The sequence below is a fragment of the Ochotona princeps genome, chromosome 8, assembly GCF_030435755.1.
Source record: "Ochotona princeps isolate mOchPri1 chromosome 8, mOchPri1.hap1, whole genome shotgun sequence".
In the NCBI taxonomy this organism is placed as follows: Eukaryota; Metazoa; Chordata; class Mammalia; order Lagomorpha; family Ochotonidae; genus Ochotona; species Ochotona princeps.
Window position 1 is genome coordinate 65539126 of NC_080839.1, and position 26109 is coordinate 65565234.

General features: G+C 39.8%; 1 protein-coding gene across 5 annotated transcripts in view; it reads right to left on the reverse strand.

Moving 5' to 3' along the window:
• The window catches only part of NCOA1 (nuclear receptor coactivator 1), a 230700-nt gene that overhangs the window by 81183 nt on the left and 123408 nt on the right, over nt 1-26109 (reverse strand). For all 5 annotated transcript variants that reach the window (XM_058668200.1, XM_058668201.1, XM_058668199.1 and 2 more), the window contains exon 3: nt 7817-7922. In XM_058668200.1, the coding sequence (XP_058524183.1) occupies nt 7817-7905 (89 nt within the window). In that variant the 5' untranslated portion in view covers nt 7906-7922. The remainder of the gene's footprint in view (nt 1-7816; nt 7923-26109) is intronic.

Genomic DNA, 26109 nt, shown 5'->3' on the forward strand with positions numbered 1-26109 from the left:
AAGCTCCAAACTATTATAATCACATAACTGGTTTTATCTTAATTCTTTCATTATTGTGGAATCATGAACATTTTTTTAAGTAGAACTATTTGCTACAGCTTCCAAATCAGCAAGATATTCTGACCAATTTCACACCCAGGTACCAGAGAGGAGGCATGTGTAGAATGATTAACACACTCATTGATATGCACAAGTGTTCCTGAAACCAAGTACTGTTTGAAGAGAACTAATTTTACCCTAGAGAAGCCAACAGATATACTACGTGTATTTGGTCTAAAGCATGATCAATAGGTGTAAATTTCAACATGAATAAAGTAGACTTACTTGGTATGATTCTCCAATATATTTACAACGTTAGGTTTTGTTTTGAAATTGTATAGAAACAGAGCACTCAAAATCACGGATGAAGTTAAAGAAAAAAAATTACAGAATGAGCAGGACAAAGAAAAGGGAGATGGGAGCGAGAAAGTTAAAAGCTAATGGAGTGAAGTGGTGAACTATCTAAATAATTTGTGGTTAAGATTAGGAAAAATCACCATGGAATAAGGTAACCCATAACTGGGAGGGAAAGCCAGGGCAGACGAGCTCAAACCAGTCAGTTCCTAGGGAGAGGTGGAGAAGACAGATTCTGCTTTAATGGAAAAGGAGGCTTCCTTCATTACGTTGGATTAATCACACTTCCAAAGTATTTGCCAAACCCTTTATTACCACTTACATTGAGATATGCTCATTTATCCTACTCTGGGTCAACTTCTCATGTGGATACTTCAATATTCACACGTTGTTCATTCCAGGACCCCCATGCATATCAAAATCCTTTTATGTCTCTAACATAAAAATGGCAGAGTATTTACATATAATTCTCAAATACACTTCCCTACAATTTGTTTTAAAAGTCACCTCTAGATTGCTTGTAATATCTATATAACTATTTCATGTTGTTCTGGGAATAATGACAAGAAAAAAATCCTGTACATGTACAAAAAGAATTATTCATTCCCCAAATATTTTTGATATGCACTTTATTTTTCGGATTTATTTATTTGTTTGTTTTTTATTGGAAAGGCAGATTTACAGAGAGAAGGAGAGACAGAAAGATCTACCATTTACCGGTTCACTCCTGAGTGGCAGCAATGGCCGAAGCTGAGCTTATCTGAAGCCAGGAGCAGGAGCTTCTTCTAGGTATCCCATCTAGGTACGGAGTCCTAACACTTTGGGCCATCTATGACTGCTTCCCCAGCGCACAAGCAGGGAGCAGAACTGGAAATGGAGCAGCCTGGACACGAACTGGAGCGCATATGGTATCCCAGCGCATGCAGAGTGAGGATTTAGCCACTGAACCATCGAGCTGGAATTTTGACAGACATTTTCAATCTGCATTTTTTTTTTTTTATTATTATTGGAAAGCAGGATATACAGAGAGTAGGAAAGACAGAGAGGAAGATCTTCCATCCAATGATTCACTCCCCAAGTGAGCGCAACGGGCCGGTACGCGCCGATCCGAAGCCGGGACCAGGAACCTCTTCCAGGTCTCCCACACGGGTGCAGGGTCCCAAGGCTTTGGGCCGTCCTCGACTGCTTTCCCAGGCCACAAGCAGGGAGCTGGATGGGAAGTGGAGCTGCCGGGATTAGAACCGGCGCCCATATGGGATCCCGGGGCATTCAAGGCGAGGACTTTAGCCGCTAGGCCACGCCGCCGGGCCCCAAACTGCATTTTCTTAGGCTACAAATATCTCTATGCTTATTTTATGCAAGATAATCAGATATTATATATGGAGCACACAATTATAAGTCAGTTAGCTGGAAAACAAACAAAAAGTCATTATAATAACATATGACAAGACTGTCGCAACCAAAGGAACATTACATAGGTATCATCTGAACCTAGAGAAGGATACATACAGAATGGGCAGCACAGACAGGCCGTCTTCATGAAAGGACAAAAGCAAGAGATGAAGTTGAGGCCAGATCACAAGGGGACTATACATGTCGTGATAAATGATATGCTTACTGCTGAAAAACACAGACTCCAACTTCCTGGTCATTTACTAGCCAGGCAACCCTGAACAAGTCACTTAGCATCAATTTGACAATGCTAAGCTTCCATGTCCCTATCAATAAAATGAGGCTAATGACATTACCTAGCTCTGATTTTTATGAGGATTAGAGATGCTATGTGTTTATGTATAATGGTTGGCATAGTTCCTGGTATATACTATTAGCTCAACAAATGGTATCTGCTATTATCACTTTAATGACGATTATTCATCTTCAAGGAAATAGGGAGCCCAGAAAGATTTAAGAAGAATGAATGGCATGACCAGATTTATAAGCTCTTTGAAGAAAGAAAACATGTCTCTCACTTCACTATTATCCTTATAACGTCAGGCAGATGGTGCTGGCTGAATAGTAGGCATTTAATAAGCTCTTGCCGGGTTGATTTGGAAATGTTAAATGAACATAAGGCACAGCTACCCAATGATTTTAAGACTGGCAGCGAAATCCTCATTCTCCTGGAAGAATTAAGGAATTCAGAAGAAAAAACAGGAGAGTACAAGCTACCTCACCCCAACATTAACTGAATTTCCAGTCAAAGGCTGTGTACATAGGGTTGCCAAAACTCTGTTGGTCCAACAAAATGCTCTTTATGATGAATGGGTTCAAAATCTGCTTGGAGAAGACAGCATATACTTGTAAAACAAAAACATTACAAGGTAGATTTCACAAAAAAACATATATAAAATCTATTACTAAATTTTAACAAATTAAAATAATTTAAAACGGGGCTTATGAGAAGCCAGCATCACAGGAGGAAGTTTAACCTACTGTACAATGCCAGCCCTAAGAAATCACTTTATGGGGGCCCGGCGTGGCCTAGCTGCTAAAGTCCTTGCCTTGAACACTCCGGGATCCCATATGGGCGCCAGTTCTAATCCCGGCAGCTCCACTTCCCATCCAGCTCCCTGCTTGTGGCCTGGGAAAGCAGTCGAGGATGGCCCAAGGCATTGGGACCCTGCACCCGTGTGGCAGACCCGGAAGAGGTTCCAGGTTCCCGGCTTTGGATCAGCACAGCACTGGCTGAGGTGGCTCACTTGGAGAGTGAATCATCGGACGGAAGATCTTCCTCTCTGTCTCTTCTCCTCTCTGTATATCTGACTTTGTAATAAAAAAAAAAAGGAAGAAATCACGTTATGAAAAGTGAAGTTCATACATACGAAGCTTAAAGAAATATTACTTTCAAATACTTGTAAAGCAAACATGAAGATAATTAACAAAATGAGAGGAAAAAAACACATAGAAACTTAAAAAAAATTATTTATTTGAAAAGTCAAGGGCCCGGCGGCGTGGCCTAGCGGCTAAAGTCCTCGCCTTGAATGCCCCGGGATCCCATATGGGTGCCGGTTCTAATCCCGGCAGCTCCACTTCCCATCCAGCTCCCTGCTTGTAGCCTGGGAAGGGAGGAGAGGACGGCCCAAAGCTTTGGGACCCTGCACCCGCGTGGGAGACCTGGAAGAGGTTCCTGGTTCCCGGCATCGGTTTGGCACACAGCACCGGCCATTGCGGCTCACTTGGGGAGTGAAACATCGGATGGAAGATCTTCCTCTCTGTCTCTCCTTCTCTCTGTATATCCAGCTTTCCAATAATAATAAAATCTTTAAAAAAAAAAAAAAAAGAAAAGTCAAGAGAGATGGGGACAGACAGAGGGGAAGAGGGTGCAAGAAGGGTAAGTCTTCTATCCACTGGGTTGCTCCTCCAAAGGGCTACAACAGCCAGGTTGGAGCCTGGCTGAATCCAAGAGCCAGAAAACCCTTCCTGGTCTCAAATGGGTGGGAAGGGCTCTGAAAACTATTGTCTCTCAGGCTCAGCCTGGTGGTCTAGCTGTAAAGTCCTTGCCCTGAACACACTGAGATCCCATATGGTGGCCGGTTCTAATCCCAGCAGCCCTGCTTCCCATCCAACTCCCTGTTTGTGGCCTGGGAAAGCAGTGCAGGACAGCCCAAAGTCTTGGGACTCTGCACCCGCATGGGAGACCCGGAAGGGCTCCAGGCCCCTGGCTTCCCATTGGCATAGCTCCAGCCAGTGCAGCTTGCGCCACTTGGGGAGTGAATTATCAGACAGTAGCTCTTCCTCTCTGTCTCTCCTCTTTACACACACACACACACACACACACACACACACAGATATATAGATACATATATATGAAGATCTGCCTTTGCAATATAAATAAATAAATCTTGGGCCCGGCGCCATTGCCTAGTGACTAAAGTCCTTGCCTGGAATGCCACCAGGATCCCATATGGGCACCAGTTCTAATCCCGGTAGCCCCGCTTCCCATCCAACTTTCTGCTTGTGGTCTGGGAAAGCAGTCAAGGACAGCCCAAAGCCTTGGGATCCTGCAATCGCATGGGAGACCTGGAGGGAGCTCCTGGCTTTGGATCGGCTCAGCACCAGCCATTGCAGTCACTTGGGGAGTGAGTCATCGGATGGAAGATATTTCTCTCTGTCTCTCCTCCTCTCTATATATGTCTGACTTTGCAATAAAAATAAATACATCTTTAAAAATAAATAAATCTTTTTAAAAAATTACTGTCTCTCATTATCAAACTGCTAAAAAATTAAAACGAGAAGACACTATATTGTTAGTAAGATTTTGGGAATGAGGCACTTCAACAGAGCAGAGACAACTGACAAAATGGGAGAAAAAATTTGCACTCTATGCATTTGACAAAGCATTAATACCCCAAATTCACATGGAACTCAAACATAATAAAAGCAACAAAAAACCCAGTTCAAAGATGGGTAAAGGATCAGTACAGACATGAAGAAATATAAACAAACAATCCACAAATACAAGAAAAAAAAAGTATTACTATCCGTCAGGGAATTGCAAATCAAAACCACAATGAGATGATCATCTTTCTCTAGAACAGCTATATTTAAAAGGACAAAACAAATGCTGTTGAGGATGTGGAGTTAACGGAAATCTAAATTAGTACTGTCATTATGGAGAATAGTATGATGGTCACTCAATAAACTAATGACTCTGGTTTGTGTCACAGCTGCTCTGCCTCTGATCCAGCTCCCTGATAATGGCCTGGAAAAAGCAGAGGAGGAGGCCCAAGTCCTTGAGCCCTGGCATCCATGTGGGAGACACAGATAAAGCTTTCTAACTTCTAGCTACCTAAATGTTTGTCGATTGAAGAGCAATGTAGCAAATATTTACTTAATGTGAAAATGTATATATAAGGAAACTCAAAATGCCCATGGCAAATGAAAAGAAAAGACACGCTGGGGTGGGCACTCGGCTTACTGGTCAAGATGTACAATTGGTATGATCCATTCAATACAGGATCATGTGGCTCTGAATCTCCAGTGTGTTGGAGATCCCAACTTAAGGATGATGCAGGTCCTGGTAGGTGGCAGTGATGGAGCAGGCCAGTGGATTCCAGTCACTCATGTGGGAAACCCAGACTGAGTTTTTGGCTTCTGGCTTCACCTAGGTTAAGCCCTGGCCATTGTCGGCATTTGGAAGATAAACCAGAAGATGAGAGCTTTTTGCCTCTTAATCATCATAATAAAACTTTATTTTGGTGCCCAAAATTTTGAAGTCCATACAAACAAAGGGTCTTTAAATGTGCATGGAACATGCATAAATGAAAAAGAAATTGATGGCTCTCTGCTCTTCCCCATTCAAAGGGCACTTGCATCTTTTCGTACACTGCCAGTTCATCCCTGGGACACAAGAGTGAAGGTCGGAGCTAACGGATTTGGATGCACTGAGTGCTTGGTAATCAGGGTGCTTTTAACTCTGGCAAAATGGATGTCATCACCATCAATAATCCATTCACTGATCTCAACTATATGGTCTATGTGTTCCAAATGACTCCACCCATTGCAACCTCCATGGCATGGTCAAGGCTGAGAATGAGAAGCTTGTCATCAATGCGGAGGCCATCATCATCTTCCAGAGAGATACCCCACCAACATCAAATGGGATGAAGCTAGAGCCAGTTATGTTGTGTAGTCCATTAGTACCTTTACAACCATGGAGAATGCTGCAGCTCATTTGAATGGCAGGGCCCACAGTGTGATCATGTCCAATGATATTCCCATGTTTGTGATGGCATAAATCATGTGAAGAATGACAACTTCATACAGATCATCATCAATGCTTCTTACATCTCCAACTTGTTAGCCTCTCTGGGCAAGGTCATCCATGACCTTGAACTTTGGCATGTGGCGAATGCAGCTCAAACCATCACTACTACCCAGAATACTCTGTGTAATGGTTCCTGCAGGAAACTGTGGCGTGACAGGTGTGAAGCTACCTAAATCATGATCCCTGCTCCCAAGGTTGTGGGTAAGATCATCCTTGAGCTGAATGGGAAACCCTGAGATGGTCTTTCATCTGTCATACCTATGCGGCAGTTGAGGACCTTACTTGCTGTCCAGAGTAAGCTGCTAAACATGGTGACATCAAGAGGGTGGTGAAGTCGGCATAGAAGGGACTTCTGAAGGGCATTCTAGGATACGCCAAGGACCAGGCTTTCACCTCTCCCTTCAACAGTGACACCAACTCCTCCACCAACTCCTCCCAGTTGGCACTACCCTCAATGGGGCTGGCACTACCCTCAATGACCCACTTATTCAAGATCATTTCTTGCAATAGGTTGTGTGACACTGAATCTGTTTATAGCAATTAGGTGTTAGTGCTGGACCTTGTGGTTCACGTGGCCTCCAGGGAGTAATGTCCCTTGGACCATCGGCTGCGGAGAGATCATGAGAGGAAGAGAAAGGCCCTCAGTCACTGGGAAGCCCTGCTCCCACTCAGTGTCCAGAGTGACAATCTTCCCTCTGGCCTCTGGAGAAGGAGCAGGGCTTAGAGAATCCTACCTTGTCATGGTACCATTAATAAAGTTTCCTGCATCCAGAAAAAAAAAATGTGGACTTCAAAAGGTTTTCACACCAAAACAAACATCTTCAAATTCTATTTTTCCATGGACTTCGTGATGTACCCTCACAGACTCTAAAGAAGCTCTTAATAACGAAACATGAACTATATAAGAAGCGCTGGCTGTGAGGGCAAAAATCTGTAACAAACATTGTTTATTGCTACAAAAACATCTACTTTTAGGACAACACATTTTTCAAATTGAATGTAATATAACAATATCCAAAAGTTAATAGGCCTGAATAAAACCATATATATTTAAGTCTCAAGATCCATGTTACAAAAGGGCACATTGCACAAAACTACATATTAGAGGAAGTATATGCAGTTCAACCAACTTCACTGTTAATATTTAATCGTTATTTAAATAAGATATTACAAGTATAAAATATTAATAAGACATGAACAATAAGATAAAACCCTATCAACTGTATTAGTATGTAAATTCACATAGTTTCTTAGTCTAGAACCTAGTGGATAAGTCAGAGTCTCAGGAAACAATCATAAAAACCAGTGAAAGGCTACAATTATGAGTCAGAGCTATGTAAAGCATTTGAGCCAGACACATGCACGGGGGAGATCTGACCTCGTGTTTATGGAAGCAAAGAAGTATCCCTTAAAGTTAGTAAGGTTAAGCTGAAATCTGAAGATGTACAGGTATTAAGGATAGGACACCAAGAAGAAACAAGCTGGACTGCGGTAGAAGCATTTGCAAAGAGCCCGGGAAGGGAGTAAACACAGAGAGTATAAAGGACTCAGTGAAGCAACATTCATCTGGAAGAAGATGAAACAAACATTCTGAAGCAACACTGAAAAACAATAATGCAAATGTTCCAGGAACAGTCTGAGAAGAGGGCTTCCCACCTGGATGCCAGTGTGTCACACGGCGATCCTTTCCTCTTATGGGAGTCTGGGTTAGCAGGGTCGGATGAACTGTCCCCAAGGCCACTCATGTTGAAAAACTTCACACCTAAAAAGAAAGGAAAATGCAATAAGAAATCTACCACTATGACCTATTCAACCAAATAAGGGAATGGGAAGCCCTCCGTTTCTAAACATAGTTGAAATAAGCAAACATTGTGGTCTCTCAGTGAACAAATTATTGCAACCATCAGAAAATCATTAGCAACAATACAAAAATGCAGGAGTCATTAGCTAGTCAGTGTTCCTATACTTTCTCATCTAGAATACAAAAGTATTACTCCTTTATAAAACTGTTTTGTTAATTAGGATGATAACATTATCAGGACAAATAAATATACGCTGTTTTTTCAAGGAGAGAAAGAAATCACTTTCATATGTGTATGCAAAACTCAACGCATGACCAGAGTCGGGGAAATAATCTTTTGCATTTATTATATAGACCCTGTTTTGTTAAAGGATTTAAAACAATTTTTATTCAAAAGATTTAGACTCCTTATATTGACAGGAAAATAACACAATCATACTTGATTACAGTTAAGAAGATACTTCTTAACCTTATGCTTATATAATCAGGCAGAAAGAGCAATTGTTTAGTCTATGCGAGAACCTTGGTACAGACGCCAGAGAACACAAAGTCAGTTCACTCATCTGCCAATGAGGCCTCTCTCATGTACTAGTAACTGCTCTTGAAGATCCCTTCTGATTGGTCCCTTATCAACCACCACTTTCCTGAAAATCCCCAAGGAAACTCAGACCTCATCCCTGGCCTTACAATCACTACAGTATGGATTTTATTAGTGCCAAACAATATAGCGCATCATTCTTTTATTCCATGTACTTTCACAGAAACAACAGATATCATACTTACATGGGGAAAAATTCACCTTTTCCTTAAATTCTAAATTATAAACCCACCACAGTACTTCATGTTAACAGTTACACCAGGAAGGTCTGATAAAAGGAACACTGAAATCTGTAAGAACCCCTTCCAATGGTTTTAACTAATAGGTCTGAGTAATTATTTCTCATCTTTTCCTGGAGACCAAAGACTGCCATATCCTGTTAATAAATATTATTTATTTATAATAAGTATATATTATTTATTATAATTATATAAGTAATACATAAAAGCTTACCATTACTTTATTTTCTCATGTAATCAAAAAGGTACATTTAAAATTTTTCTTCACAAGTTCAGTTTATGAAAGTATCTAACTCCTAGGATTATAATCTTGTCATTGATATTATTCTACTACTTTTCATTCCGAATTGGTATCTATTTCATGCAGGTTCTTCTGTAATAACAGATTCTAATTAATTTTCTTTATTTGAAAGGCAGAGACAGAGAGAGGGCACATAGGACAGCACATGCTCTCTTACTGGTTTGCAGTCTAGATATCTCCACTAGCTGTGAAATCCAGGAACAGTAACTCAAGCTGGATCTCCCACGTGAGTCCACCTGCCTAAGTCATCAGTTGCTGCCTCCTAGGGTGTGCCTTAGCAGGTAACTATAATAAGGGACAGAGCTGGAATTTGAATCTAGGTTTTCTGACAGATGATGTAGACAATCTAACGAGTAACTTAACCACAATGGTAAATATGCACACCCAATAACAAGAGACTTCACATGGTTTCCCCCTTCTTCATTCCCAGATATAATAATATCCCGGTTTGGAACTAAATAGCCAATTCTACATTTACACATGACCCTTTTCACCTTGATCCTTAATTCCTATCATTCTTACTTCTCATTTGTCTTTTAACAGCAGCAAGAGCACTGTTCAAATGTCATTGTCAAAATATAACTTCCTTGATAAAGAATCAACTTGATCCTCCTACTGAGGGCATGGGGTTGGCTTTGACACAGTGGTGCAAGCCACTACTTGCAATGCTGGCATCTCATACCTGATAGCTGGTTTGAGTCTTCGATAACTGACTTCCAAACTTTCGCTAATATATCTAAGAAGACAGTAAAAGATGATCCAAATACTTGGGGGGGGGGGTCTGCCACCCACATCAGAGACCAGAACAGTCTCCCAGATACTTGCTGTAAAGCTTGGCCTGGAAAGCTACCCAATTGGTTCTGCCTTCCATCACACTAGAGGTCCTCTGCAGGTCTCAATGAACTAGTTGTCATGTCATGACACTGGGCATGCTGTCTGCTGCACAGGTTTCAACAACCAAGGAGATCCAGATCTGACACATGCACTCCATGGTCAGACCACAGATCCTATGATTTTAACTGTGGTTGGAGTTCTGAGTCCAGTGGTTCATTTGAGGAGGCCCAAAGAAACCTCAATGGAGAGGGAGACCTGGCTTCTTGATTCAGCCTGGCTCAGACCTTTCTGTTGTGGGCATTTGGGTAATAAATCAGCAGATGGAAGCTGTTATTTGGCCTTTCAAATAAACAAATAAACAAATCTTTAAAAATGCATGGGAGCTAAGAAGACCTTGGTTAAGTCATGCGTTAAAAAATAAAAAAAGATTGGGCCTGGCATTTGGCGTAGCAGACAAGGCTGTTGCCTCTGGTGTCAGCATCCTACATATACACTAGTTTGGGTTCTGAATGCTCCACTCACATCCAATCCCGCTCCCTGCTAAAGAGACAGCAGCAGATACAAAGAAACAGACAAGGCAAATAGGATAGATCAATCAATCGATCTTCCATCTGCTGCTTCCCTCTCCAAATGACCACAATGGCTGGGGCTGAGCCAGGCCAAAGGCAGAAGCCAGATGCTTCTTCTGGGTCTCCCACATGGGTGGCAGGGGCCCAAGCAATTCGGTCACCTTCTGCTGCTATTTTCAGTCCATTAGCAGGGAGCTAGATCAGAAATGGAACAGCTGGGACAAGAACCAGCACACACATGCAATACTTATGTCATAGGTGCTGCGTTAATTCCCTATGTCAACCTGAGTTTTCTTAAAATTTTTTAATTTATTGAAATTCCTATTTCTGTCCTTATAAAATGTAGGGTGGAAAACTACCTTTTTGGTTTAGAAATTGGAAAATATCTTACAATTTTGAGTAAGTCATGATCTATTTTGGAGAGACAATCTTCATTATATTACAACAACGTGGAGACACAAAGCCACATTGCAATTACACAACCTAAATAACATAACAATTGCATCATTCTGAACAATAAATAAATAAATCACACTAACGCTAGATTATTTTGCCATGTTATCCTCACACTACTTAGCTGCAGATTCACATCCGCTAAATTTTTCTGAGATTCTAGTGCTGTAGCCAGCCAGGAATACCTATCAAAATAAGAAGCAAAAGAGAGAGCTCAGAATTCCCAACTATTCTAGCATTAACTGTTTTCTGTGTATAAAAGGTAAGAAACACAGAAACACAAAACCTCTGCTGAGGAAAATCTATTACAGCTGGTGTATTTATCAGAAATGGCTTCATATTTGGTAGAGTAATTAAATAAGGGTTATCAAGAAAAGAAATGTTGGTTTCAGGAAACTAATTTGCATATCACCTTTTTGAAAAAAAAAAAATTATTTTTATTGTAAAGTCAGATATACAGAGAGGAGGAGACAGAAGAAGATCTTCTGTCTGATGATTCACTCCCCAAGTGACTGCAACGGGCAGTGCTGCGCCAATCAGAAGCCAGGAGCCAGGAACTTCCTCCAGGTCTCTCACACGGGTGCAGGGTCCCAAGGCTTTGGACTGTCCTCGACTGCTTTCTCAGACCATAAGCAGGGAGCTGGAAGGGAAGCGGGGCTGCCGAGATTAGATCCCAGCGCATGCAAGGAGAGGACTCTAGCTGATAGGTTATTGTATCACCTTTTTTTTTTTGTATCACCTTTTAAAAAGAGGTATCACCTTTTAAACTTTTAAAAAGAGGTAATATTTCTGAGTCAAAGTACCCTTTTGACTTGATGCTAAGACAATCTCCAGAGAGCAGCAGACTAAAGTAAATAGGTGAAAGCTGAACAAACAGGACAGTGCTTTATAAATTCAATTGAGTTACAAATTCCTTTGGTGGGCCTGGCTCGATGGCTTAGCAGCTAAAGTCCTCGCCTTGAAAACGCTGGGATTCCATATGGTCACCAGTTCCAATCCAGGCAGCCCCGCCCCATCCAGCTCCCTGCTCGTGGACTGGGAAAGCAGTTGAGGACGGCCCAAAGCCTTAGGACCCTGCACCCGTGTGGAAGACCAGGAGGAAGCTCCTGGCTCCTGGCTTCGGATAGGCGCAGTACTGGCTGTTGTGGTCACTTGGGAGTGAACCATCGGAGGGAAGATCTTCCTCTCTGTCTCTCCTCCTCTCTGTGTATCTGACTTTACAATAAATAAATAAATAAATAAATCAAAATACAAACAAATTCCTTCCGTGGAAATTTGTCTTTCATCTTTCAAATTTAGTTGAAAACAGCATAACTTGAAAAAATCAGTATCAATCCTAGTGACATACTTTAAAGGCCAAGGCTGTTGGCAAAGAGAGGCACGTACGTGAAAGTGACACTCTAAAACGCTAAACTTCCCCACCTTGTAGATGTATAAAGAATAAAAATCATGATAAATAAGTGTTTCTATAGTGAGCAATTTCCAAAAAGAAATTTCTCAAACTAGAATCTTTAGACACCATGGGTTCTCTAAAAGAAATTTTTAATCTTGTTTTTTCATTTTAATGAGAAATGAAATCTTTCTCAGGTAGTGAGAAAGGATGACGGCTTAGGTTTTCATTATCCTTTTAATGTCTGAATAATATTCCATAACTTGGAGATATCATATTTTGTTCATTAACTCATCAGATAATGGAAACTTAGGTTGTTTCCACTTTTGGGGTACTGCCAGCAATGCTGTTATGAATATTTATATACAAGGCTTTGTATGAACATGTTTCTGTTTAGCTGGTTATAACGAGGAGTGGAAATGTTAGGTCATATGGTAATTCGTTTTTGAGAAACTACCAAACTTTCCCACAATGACCACAGAATCTTAAATTTCCACTAGAAATGTATGAGAATTCAAAATTTCCACATTTTTGCTAAAAAAAGCTATTTTTGTCTTTCAAAAAACACTATAGTGGATATGAAATAATATTATGCTTTTCATTCACATTCCCTAACTGTTAATGATACTGGACACTGTTTTATGAACTTACTGGCCATTTACACATAAATTTCTTTTTTTTTTCTTAGATTTTATTATTATTGGAAAGCCGGATATACAGAGAGGAGGAGAGACAGAGAGGAAGATCTTCCATCCGATGTTTTACTCCCCAAGTGAGCCGCAATGGGCCGGTACGCGCCGATCCGATGCCGGGACCAGGAACCTCTTCCAGGTCTCCCACGCGGGTGCAGGGTCCCAAAGCTTTGGGCCGTCCTCTCCTCTCTTCCCAGGCCACAAGCAGGGAGCTGGATGGGAAGTGGAGCTGCCGGGATTAGAACCGGCACCCATATGGGATCCCGGGGCATTCAAGGCGAGGACTTTAGCCACTAGGCCACGCTGCCGGGCCCTACACATCAATTTCTTCTGAGACATGTCTAGTCAGGATTTTGATTCTTTTTAATTTTCACTTACTCTTTTAAAACAGATTTATTTTATTTGAAAGGCAGAATGACGCAGAGAAAAGGTAGGATAGAGAAACAGTGAGATATCTTCCATCCATTGGTTCATTCTCCAAATGGCTGTAACATCTGGAACCCAGCCAATCTGAAGCTAGGAGCCAGGTGCTTCTCTGGGTCTCCCATGTGGGTTCAGGGAGGGGCCTGAGGACTCAAACCATTCTCCACTGCCTTTCTTTGCATGTTAGCAGGGAGCTGAATCAGAAGCAGAGCAGTCTGGACTCCAATCAGGGCTCTGATGCGGGATTCCCAGGCAGCACGCAGTGGTTGTGGCAAATGTCTTGCAGTTAGCATAATGTTCCCCCTGTTGAGGCACAGATCAGGACTGCTTCTCTCTTAAGGCTGAATACTATTTCATGCATAAACATCTGTGTCTATATATGTGCTAGCTTCTTTACCCCTTTGTCCACTGACAGATATCCAGGTTATTCTGTACATGTGATGAATAGAGTGCATATACTTCTATGAGAGGGTGATTCATTTCATTTGGGCATATACTCCAAGGAGGGATTGCTGTTTGATTTCAAACATACAAAACAGATTTCCTTCTGGAAGCCTTCCCATCCTGATTTGCTGTTTTGGACCATTCTTCAACTTTCTGTGTACCATCTTGGCTTATTGTGTGTTCCTTCTATCTATGGCTGCAATTCCTGTCATATTCATGGGCAGGTTCTCTCTAGTTGGTCCACAAACTAAAAAAGAGCAGCAATGCAAAGAGGTCCAAATGTTTATTAAACATAGATAAATATATGCACAATTACTGGATAAATGTTAGAAATCTGCGGATGGTTTGGTAGCTTTTCTGGGATCATTTTTCTGGGGTCAGTGAGGATCAGAGTTTTCAAGGTAAAGTCTGAAGTCAGTAGTAGTTTTATATGCATTAAAATGACTCACAAAGAGCCGACTACAAGTTGAAATATTTTCACTAGAAAGGTCAGCACTAGATTTACAATAACCCTGAAGTTTCTAACACCAAAAACATATTCTATAAATAATAATGGTAAAACAGCAATCAAATGATTGAGTAGAATCAAAGCTCTCTGAATTCAGAGCTGTGGTTCCTACCTGGGAGACTTCTTTGTTCATACTGAGTCCTCAAAAGAGATATGGTCAAATCTAGTGTTCCAGAAAGCGGCTTCTGGGGAAAGGGCAGTGACGTTTTCCAAGGACGGCTCTATTCTCTCCACTCTCACCTCATTTAAGGCCAATCACACAAACAACTAAAAGAAATGAGAAGAACAAATAAAAACAAAGGGGAGGTTAGATGGTCATTTTATTCTCTAATAAACAATAAAGGTCAAGAACGCTAGAAAACATAGAAAATGCGACTTTAAAGGCCAAATACAAAGATATTTCCAGAAGACATTGGATGAAGATCGATTACACGTTGAAGTTACTTCTAGCGATTAATTAAATGTATATTTCTATTTAAAGTTGCTGCCTAGGTAATGCCTAATTGCACTATCTCCTTAAGCTTTGAAAAGACACATTCATCTGTCCTGAAAATTATTGCTGCCTGCATTCTATGTTTATCCTTCCTCCTACTTACAAATCGTAATTTTCATATTTTGTTATCGTTTAATTCTTCCTTTGATTTATCCAATATGGAGAATGTATTTGAAGTTTCTATGTTTTACTTTAACTTTTTAAGAAATTTACAAATCTCCTGTATTAACAGACTAGCTCATATGAGTCAAACTTGCTGACCAATGACAATGATAAAATTTGGCCAAAATATAAAAAGCAACAGCTTGAACAAATTGGAAAGCGATCACCACAGGTAGAGTACATAGGAGATTTGATAATGGAAAGAAAAAAAAGTCTAATTCATTCACATATGCAGGATGAGGATTGTAGAAGCTGCCATTAGAAAACTCTTCCTAGTACTCCCCTTCAGTGCTGGGAGGTTATGCTTAAAGGAGTGAACCTGCATCTTGTAGGTTTGAGGAAGCAGGGAATGTAGACCAAAGCTAACAGACAGCAGGAAGTTGGCACAACACAATTACATGTAACAGAGACCTTATTTGAATTTGCCAGTTTGGGCATGTACTCATTTTTTGCATGTCTCTGTAACAATATGACCTTACTGTACACATACAGGTACAGGTTCACATAACTACACCACAACTGAGAGACAGAACTATTCCATCACCTCAGAGACAATTTCTCTTACATTGTTTCTCCTCTTCCCTTAACTTCTGGTAACCACTTGCTTGTTTCCATGCCCATAATTGTGTCACTCTGAGAATGTTGCATAAATTGTGTCACGGGTATAGATGTTTTTCAGATGACCTTTTTCGCCCATAATAGCCTCTGGCAGATAGGAGGACTAACACAGCACCTCAACTCTAAGAATCAGACAAAAGCAGGGTGACAGAGCAGCACCTGGAAGGAACTAACCCAGGAAAGGAGTGAAAGGCAAGTCTAAAATCTTCTTGCTTTATTAATTTGGAAAGTCAGAAGTGCCAGATGAGAATTTAAAGATATAAATACATACAGAACAAATTAATACTCATCTATCCATCTACCTGAACTCATGCAGCATTTTAAACTCCAAAGTTACATATTAGTGGTGTGAAGAGGGGAGGGGAAATCCCAGAGTGTATGGAACTGTATTATAAAATAAATAAGTTAAAACTTAGTACTTCAGATAGTTCAAATTAACAGAACTTACTAACTGCATAGATTGTGAACCCTGTTACATGGCTGACAGAAATGTCTTTGTCTTCTAGGTAATAACTGTTGCCATGTCAAGGAAAACATGCTCTGGATGTCATAATCACCAAACACCATTCCATTAAATCCTTACAACCACCTTCTCAAAAAAAAAAAAATTATAAGTTCACTTTGGTGCAAAAATTTTCAATCTATGCCTAACTTTTTCATTTTCCATTAATTTCTAAAAATCTCTCACATACCTAACTGCATACATAAGTTTTCTCAGCTATCTGCTTCCCCTGGAAGTTTTCTTTTCCTATTGAATGATTTGGTTTTTATAAATTGTATCTGAGGCCTTCCTCAGAAGCCTGAGTGCACTTTCTTATTTTTAAGTAGGGACATGGGATTTACTGATAGCAGCCTCACAATGGGGTATTGTGCCCAAGTCTTTTGTCAGTGCACAACTGCTGAAGTGATAAATGTGCCTCTCATTCTTTACCGTTTTATCCATTTATTTCTGCAACAACTATGTGCATATAAAGTAGTTTCAAAATTGTTAACCTGCATCCCACAATAAGTCAAGACTCCAATGGGGGCACAATATTCATGTCTAGCTCTTTTTGCCTTTAGGTTTTTTCCCTGGGTTAGTCAAAGTCCCAGAGATGTCTTCCCAACCCCCGCCCCTCTCCAACACTAAAGGCTTAGTTATCAATTTCGGGAGCCAATTACGAGGAAGAGGGCAGCAATTCTCAGCACTCAAACTTTAGTTGCTCATTTAACATTCCTCGGCCTTCCATGTATGTGCCTGGTGTTCATCAGGCCAGAGATGCTCCACTTGAACCTGGAGCATGCACTTCAGAGTCTCCCACATGTGAGGAAGGAGAGCGCTGGAACAGTGGCAAAGTGTACAGTACAGACACAGACCTGGGCTTTTCAGATCGCTTAAAACGGTCTTCCTTACTTTAGCTCTCTTCCTTTCCTCATCTGCTTCCACGGTTATCCAGCTCAACAGAACACTCAGCTCTTCTGGAGACTTACCAGGACAAGTATAATTTAAGTTAAAACCTAAGTCAAAAAACAGGTGTAAATGATTCTTAGCCTTTCTTACAAGAGGGTTTACTCAGGGCAAATAATATCGCTACTACTATTCTAGGCTGTCTTCTTGCCTCAAAAATTGTTAAGACTTTTCCATTCCTTGACCTTTCTGGATTTATAACATTAAAATAACTGATTCTCTTTTGTTGTTTAGCTAAATTGCTTTTAGAAGGAAATAATGTAAGTATGTGTTCAGGCTACCCTCTTTACCCAGGGGCAAATGCTATATGCTATTGATTCTAAACGTTAGATTTTCTATTATTTTGTGTTGTAAAATTTTTACATCATGTAAATTGTTGCCACTTAAGTATGTTTGACAACGTTAAAATTCACCAACCTGACAAACCAGTTACCAACTGAAATTACTCAATTACACAAAGTATTACATGAAGAAACATAAATAACAAGGGGCACTAAGACCAGTACAAACAATTCAGGAGGAGATTTTAGAAAAATGACCAGCTTTAGACCAAGGAAATACCTCTGCAAACACATACACTGACTCATGATTGCAACTTTTAGAAAGCAGGGGGAGGAAATCCTCTATTAGCAACTGGTATCCTGTGTGATGCTAGTCAAAAGAACCTGTGCTTTCTTTTTCATTAATCGTGAGGCCAGTCAAAAGAACCTACTGTCCGTAAGGGAGTAAAAGACATTTCAGACCAGTAAGGGCACTGGATTTTCTTACTCAGGTTATAGTACTTTGGAAGTAGAATGAAAGTAACTTGTTAATAACAATATTTCAAAGACCAATGAATAGACCTTATTGAATAAAGTTAGTGCCTTTTCAAGGCTGTATCTGTTTGACTTGTTATTTTTCTTTAGGATACCCTTTCTGATGGGGAGAGAAATGAACAACGCTAGAAAATATTCTCAGTGAGCTTAGATTGACAGCTATGCTGCCATTGAAAAGTGAGTCCTTATAAATAAACCATTAACACTAGAAGCAACCATAAATTATTCTGGTTACATGGAGTTATACTTCCACAGTAACTTGTGTGTTCTTGTTAACTTTACCCCAAATAAAATTTGAGAAAGAAAAAGCACTTGAAAAATTATGTGAAGAAAAAAGGTTTTTTTTTTCTTGGAAGAAACCACAAGATTTTCATAAAAGGAAACAAACTAGTATTACAACCTTCCTGCTGATGACACTAGAATCATGCACTCCAAGTAAAAAGATAATAATTTCAGTGAAACTTGGAAATTAAACCATCCATATTAAGCAACAATTTAAGCTAACCATTTAACAATTTCAGCTAGAGCATGTGTAAAATTTAGTTACTTCTCCATTGTGTGGAGTTGCTTGCTTTATTAACACTATCTATGTAGAGGAGACTGCAGGGTGGAGAAAAATGAGCAAAACTGTTTACTTTTTGTATTTGAATAGCAAAAGGCATTTATTTTTGCTTGTTAATCTTTCATTTTTAAAAGACTTTTCATTATTATTATTAAAAATTATTTTGTGCATATTCTTTGATATCTTTCTCAAAAAATAAAACACTTATTTCAACATAATATTTTAGGTATCTTTAAAAATCCAAGCAAATTCACAGATGTTAACAAGCATAATTGTGTCAGAAAGACAAAAACTACAGGATAAGGCCTCCAAAGGCAATCCGGCAAGGCACTAAATCTTCATTAGGTGGTAGATATTTTGCCGGTGGGTGCTGGCACTGAGATGTAGCACTAAAGCTTTAGCCTGCAGTCCTAGTATCCCAGGAGAGAGCCAGTGTGAGACCCAGCTGCTCCACTTCTCATCCAGCACCATGCTTACGTGCTTGGGAAAGCAGTGGAGGCCCAAGTGCTTGTGCCCCTGCACCCATGTGTGAGACCTGGAGAAGCTCATGGATTCTGGCCACTGCAGCCAGTAGGGGAGTGAACCAACACATAGAAGATTCCCTTCTCTCACTGTGACTCTTAAAAAAAAAAAGCTTCCAGCAGATCAATAATAAAGACAACTACCTTCCCAGAGAAAGTTTCTTGCATATGTACAACACATATAAAGAAAACATTTATCCTACTAATGTTTGGAAAAGCAAAAAATAGAAATAATCCAAATGCCATGAATAGTAGACTACATTAATAAACTTTGGTATTCTGATAGAACAAAACTTCACGGTAGTTCAATAAGGTAACTAAACTTCAGTTGTTCACATACGCCTACAAGCAACCAAATGCTCTTCTCCCAACTGAGGCAGTATGGCATGACTACCAATTTTGGAGTACAATCTCATAACCAACTCCCTGACATGTGCCTTTCCATGTCTCATTTTCCTTAACTACAAAAGGTAGAATAATGCTTGTACCTAGTCAAGAGTTGTTAGAAAAGTAAACGTTCAATATTTTTAAGTTACTGAAAACAGTGTCTGGCACATACCAAACACCATGGAAGTGTTTGATTAATAAACAAGCACACCAATAAACCTAATTTTCTTTCTGCACAGCAATCACCTTTTAATGAAGGCAGCTGTCATGTTTTCCTCTCATTTCTGCATGACTTAGACAGTATGCATTCATTTAGTTGCCTGTTATAGTTTCCTATTTCACTAATACATTCAGGATACTTGATATACCATCATATAGCTTTTTAATTTTAATGCGCATACTGCTTCTAGGGAAACAATGACACTTAAATGCTAAATTTTCAAGATAAAGAAAAGCACAGGAAACCAACTCCAAGCACTTTATTGTATCTTAATTGTGATTTCAAAAAAGCAGACTTTATGCTTACAGCCAGAACTGTAGTCTTAATACTCTATTTCAACCACTAAATATAAAATATCAACAACTCTTACACCCATGATTACATTTACACTAAAGAGATAAACAGTGACAACTCTAGGCTGCTTAATGTCATACTAACTCTGGACGTGGTAAAAACAGCCATTTTGGAGACAAATCCCTATCAAATGAATGCTCCTATTATTTTTATGCTCTTTTCTACACACATCTGGCTGTTTAAGTTCCAAACTAAAACTCTTCATTCTCTTTTTCCTTTATTCTTCCCAATCAACAAAAAAGGCACATTCATGCTCACCCATCTGCTGCTTCTTAGGACCCAGGTTATTACCCTTGAAATCTACTCTACTCTCTCATCTTACATATTCAATTACAAACCCCTTCCAGTCTACTTCAAACTCAAACTCAATCAAACACACACACACACACACACACACACACACACACACACACACACACACACACCCCTACTTACCTACCTACCTATCTGATTTCCTATTACTGGTTACAGCCTTTCCAGGGAGTTTCTGAAGTTCAGAACTCATAACAAACTCTTCCTCAGTTACACTATGCTTAAAAACATTGGTCTTTCCTCAGTTCCTCGTCATGCCCAATCTTCTTTCCCCATTCTTAGCTTCACTGCAATATATTCCCTGCTGGGAATAACCCTTCACATCTTCATTGGTCTACTTCCTAACCATTGTGCAAGCTCTAGCTAAAATTTTACTTTTCTCACTCTAGTATCTTGATTCAGACCTCCAACACATTTCCATTTATACATTGGTTGTGCAATCATGTGTGTTGTGTCTAATTCCCATACTAAACTAAGCTCCCAGATGGGTATTTTAATTTGGTACAGAGTAGGTACAAAACATTTAGAAAATTAATTTGTAGAAATAATAAACCTGCTCTAATTCAACTACATTAATACAGCTGGAAGCTCAAATAAGATGAGGATCATTAATTTGTCAGAGGACATTCCCAGGTTTGTCTGGGTTTTTTTTCTCTTTTAAATTTTTATTTATTGGAGAGGCAGAGACACAGTTACCATCCACTGGCTTTCTACCTGTGAATAGACAGTTTTATACTAAAGTATAAAACAAAACCCACATTGGCTCACTTCATGTAACAATTACAACTGGCTAAGTATTCACATGGACAATTTGTTCTATGCATGCACAGATTCTGGCTACTCTACCACGCTGCTGGCTGACAGAATTATCTACTAATTCTTTGTGCCCTCTTAAGGGCAGCAATAAATATTCAACAAAATCCATTGAAGAGTATCTCAAGTATTTCTATTTCATTTTATCACAATTATAAATCACATATTATCTTCTAAAGTAGAGTAACGAGCAGCAAATGTACTTACACATTTTAATAAGTCATTCCAACTTGGGGAACATTAAGTTACAATCAGGTAATAATATGTGTTCATTTATGGTCACACTTCACCATCATTGTTTATATGGTGAACAGACAATGCTGGGGACATGGGAAAAAATAATCAAGAAGCCTAGCTTATGACTTCAAGGAAACAGGCGGTAGAGGCAGGTATTTTGCAGAGTGGCTAAGATGCTGCTTGGGAAGCTGACATTCCTGGTTGGAGTACCTAGGTCCAAGTCCTGGCTCCACTCCTGATACCAGCATCTTGTTTGTGAACATCCTGGAAGGTACTGGGCAATGGGAGACATAGATGAAGTCTCCAGCTGCTGGGCTTTGGCCTGACCCAGGGTTGTCTGTGAGCACTGGGAGACAGAGCTAGGGGATAATCCTCTCTCTCTTTTTTTTCCTCTATGCCTTTCAAGTAAATAAAGCAAAAACAATAACAGCAGCAACAACCAAAATGAAGTGGCAAACAGTGAAGTATTTTAAAATAAACTGTTTCTTTTACTTAGTGCACATTAGTAGTAATAGTAGTAGTAGTGGTGGTACCGATGGTCGTGGTGGTAGTAACAGAAGTTAGATCATCCTCGAAAATTCAGGAGACCAACATGTGACAGACATTGTACTAAGTACCAGGAATAGGATGAACAAGACAGACAAACCATTTGGGGCATGAACTACTGGATAGAAGATCTCTCCCTTGTTTTTCAAAAAATAAAATAAATCTTTTTTAAAAGTGACAAAAAACAGATCGTAATAAATTTAATCTAATAGACAAAGGCACAGGGTCTGCTAAAAAAAAGTCAGCAACAATAAAGAAAAAATACACTTTTTTACCAAGTAACAATAAAAAAATCCCATGCCATAAATAAAAATTAATAGCCCCAGGAGGAAAACTGACAAAGAATAAGCAATACACAAAAGACAATCTACAAATAAATAATAAAAACCGATAATATACCCAATTTAATCTATAACCATTTGAGTTAAAATATTACGACAACACGATTTCTTATTTATCACTTTGGCTGAGGGTCTAGGGAAATAGGAAATACCCTACATCACTGTTAGGAAAGTAAACTGGTACAACCTTTCTAGTGTTACTAAAATACTTAAAACGCATAAGCTATCATCTAAGAATTTGTCTTGGTCATATAAATGATCAGCCAAAAGGGTCAAGTGCAAGGTTCTTAACCAGGTTAAGTGTGCTTTATTCCACAGAACACTTACTGTTAAGAGACATGCTTGGTTGTGCCAATTCGGGTAAACACTGCTAATGATATCCACTGGTTAGACGTCAGAGCCACTGCAGAACATCCTGCAGTGCACAGGATGGCCCCCACAACAGAGTTCTGCAATCCATTATGTCACTAGTGCTGTGGTTGATAAACCATGGTAAAGGAGAATCAGTAATTTTTTCCATTGTGGCCACTACTGTCCTCCCCAGGGGGAAGAAAATATATTGAACTTCTATTTGGGTCAAAGTCCTGTATGCTGACTGGCTACGTCACTAGCCGGGGGCGAGAGGGTGTCAATGTGTGTTAAAAGGTCAGCTGCTCACAGCTCTTCCTCGCCTGTGTCCATCAGCCATTTTGTTCCATGTGTCAGTAAGCTGATGCAACCTCATTTCCCAGTATGGTTCAGCTTTTTCCTCTCTGCTAAATGTGCCAACACACGCAACGATGAGCACCGTCACCAGTACTATCACATACCTATCACCCTTTGAACAGAATCTGACAGTTGGCTAACTGATTTAACATCAGTTTGGGGAAATAAGACAAAGGTGTGAATTAATTCCTAACACAGCCTCCTAGGATACAGGAACACAAAGACCACAAACTGGACTTGGAGGGAATGTCAATTCATGAGCTCTTCTTAGAAAATCACCTGGACACAGGACACAAACATTCACAGAAAGCAAATCCTGCATCTACAGGCAGTAGTCATATTCAATTAAGCATTGAAGTGCCATGGTTAACGGTGTTCAAAGAAAAAAAACAAAGTAAAATGATCAACAGTTTTTAAACATACCAGATACACACTAAGGCAACACAAGGAATCCTCAAGAAAGATGAGGCTCAAAGTACCATTATTACCATTTTCTAAACGTTTCAAGAAGTGCTTCAAATGCCAGATTCCAGGAAAAGAGCCAAGTGGATAAGTGAACAACTTCCTCCCACTCCTCAAGATTATGGGAATCAGAGTAACAAATCTTTCTACCTCGTGATGAAAGTGGGGTAAGTAAAAGAGACAGAGAGTGGGATCTTTAACGTGAAAAATTTCTAGTTTAGTTAAGATGGTATCATGAATCCTAAGTAGCATTTCTTTTCAGATACTTTCTATCATTTCTTACCACTAAACCACAGAGGTATTTTCCTAATTATCATAAATTTCATCACATACATGTAACTTTTGCATAAATTATACCTAGAAGAGTCCTCTATGCCCCAATTTTTACATATCAAATGTGACTCTATATCAATCTAAAATATTTCATTCAATAGAATCTTGGTGTGAATCATCCTTTTAAAAATGAATCCCATCTGAACACATATTTTGTACAGGATCAAATTTTTATACAGGCAAAACAAGTAGATATGAAAAACACTTAAACAAAACACAGATAAAATTTTCTCAAAATGTTTTTAATGCTGTCATTTAATTTATAATTTTCAAGACAGTAATAACTTAAATGTGACTTAGTTGTACAAACTAAATAGATCAAGTTAGATGAAACTTGGTGTTAGCCTATGAAAACAGAAATCCAAAACTACCGTGACTTTGTCACTGTAAGATGAAGTGGGAATCTCCAAACCCATTTTCTACTGAGGATTTGTCTGGGGCAACTTTAATCTTTCTGAAAAAGAATTTAAAGACTTTTGTAGGATAGGTAAGCATTTTCCTGGAAAGAATTCTGTACAGCAGTTCTGTAAGAAGCAGCACTGGGAGTCCAGAAAGGGATAGAAGGGCAGGTTGTTTGGGGGAGACAAAGTCAGCAAGGAACAGAATGCAGCAGCTGTCTGACAAGGAACAAAGATATTGAAAGAATTTATAGGATGTAGCTATTACTGGATTCCTCCAAAAACATTTAAGAACCATTTGGATTACTTACTATCAAAATATAACTCTGGAATTATATATTTTATTATTATCATTTCCTGGTTTTCTTATCTATTACATGCCTTGGTGAGAAACTCAGGGACACAGTACGGTAGCAATCTAAGGATGAAATTCCCTTCCTCCCACAGGTGGTTAAGTTGAATTACACAGTATTCTTCCACTTATGACGAACAATATTATTACTTCAAGTCAACTAACTACATAGTTCATGTTAACTCAAGCTGTCATGAAACCAAGGAGTTTTTAAAATTTTAAATTTAATTTTTTAACTGTAAAAGGAAATTCATTTCAAAAACCTAAGCAACATCTACATTTGAACAAAGTGACATTTGATCAAAGTGTCTTGCAAGTAAGGAAAAAAAAAAAAAACCCATGGCATCAAAATCTCATTCAAATTTTGGAAACAAAAATCACCTAACTTTTATATTATTGTCTTAGGAAGGGAAAAGAGAACAATGTAGCAAGGGAAGAAACATGACGCACTTCAGCTCACCTCTGAATTTTCAAGTAGGTTTAAGAAATGTGAGGGAAATTACATGTTTATTACATGTTCACACTGACGCAGCTGTCCTCCCGACAGTTCCCACACCTGGAATGGCTTCCGGCCACTTGCTGCTCTGTCTCCAAGGCCCCGCCCTCACCGCACAGCTCCATGCTCCTGTGTTTGTGCAGAATCTGGGAGCTGAGGCTCAGCTTGGTGATTAGGAATGTTCAGAGATGATTGCCACCACTCCACAGCCAACCTGACAACTTCTTTTTCTTGTTTCATTCTACCCATTCTAGTGTTTGAGGCATGTTTTCCTCATAAATTTGCAGAGTAATTCTAAACAATGATTGTGCTATTTCCCCCATTGTAGAAATAACAGTACTGAAGATACCTGCGATGAAATAATATTCCTCAAAAAAAACACATCTGGCTCCTACAAATGTCATTCGGGATATTTTACCTGAGGAGCACACTTGGGGAGGGAAGATTAACTGGAATCAGCACATCTAAACACTCAAGTGCAGAGCAAAGGATCTATGTGACCAAACCAAGTGAGATTGTTACAAGTCAAACTCCAAAGATCAGAAAGTTTACCTGTTGTGAGAAGCTTCAAAGCATTCAGTCTTTTGGTAACAAAGCAACTTGTACACTTTCACGTTTCTTGTGCTCACCTGCAGGGACTGTGTCCTAACACAGGAACTGCCCAAGCTCTTCCATCAGAACCTCTCCCAATTACATATCTCGTGCATACCAGTGGGTTAATGGGCCAGCCCTACATAGTCCACCTCCTGTCCTAGCAGGAACAGTGGCCTTTCCTGACTGGCCTTCACCCATTCCAGCTTTTATTGTTGGGTGTTACAGCCCAGCCAAGCCTGGTCTACTCACAGACACAGCTCACACATAGCTCAGCAGGGCAGAGACCTAGCCTAGCCTGTTGTACACCTACCCTGGTTCTCATGAACACCAGTGGGTGCTGGAGGTCTCCCCAGTCTGGCACACCCAGACCCAGCCCACACTCATGCCGAGGAACACTACAGCCATGCCCAGACTAGACAGCAGCCCCCACTCTGGCCTTCACACTTAACAGTGGGAACCACAACCCAGCCAGGGTGTCCCCTTTGCTCCCCTATCAGGCATGTTCCCAGCCACAGATCTCATGTGTGCC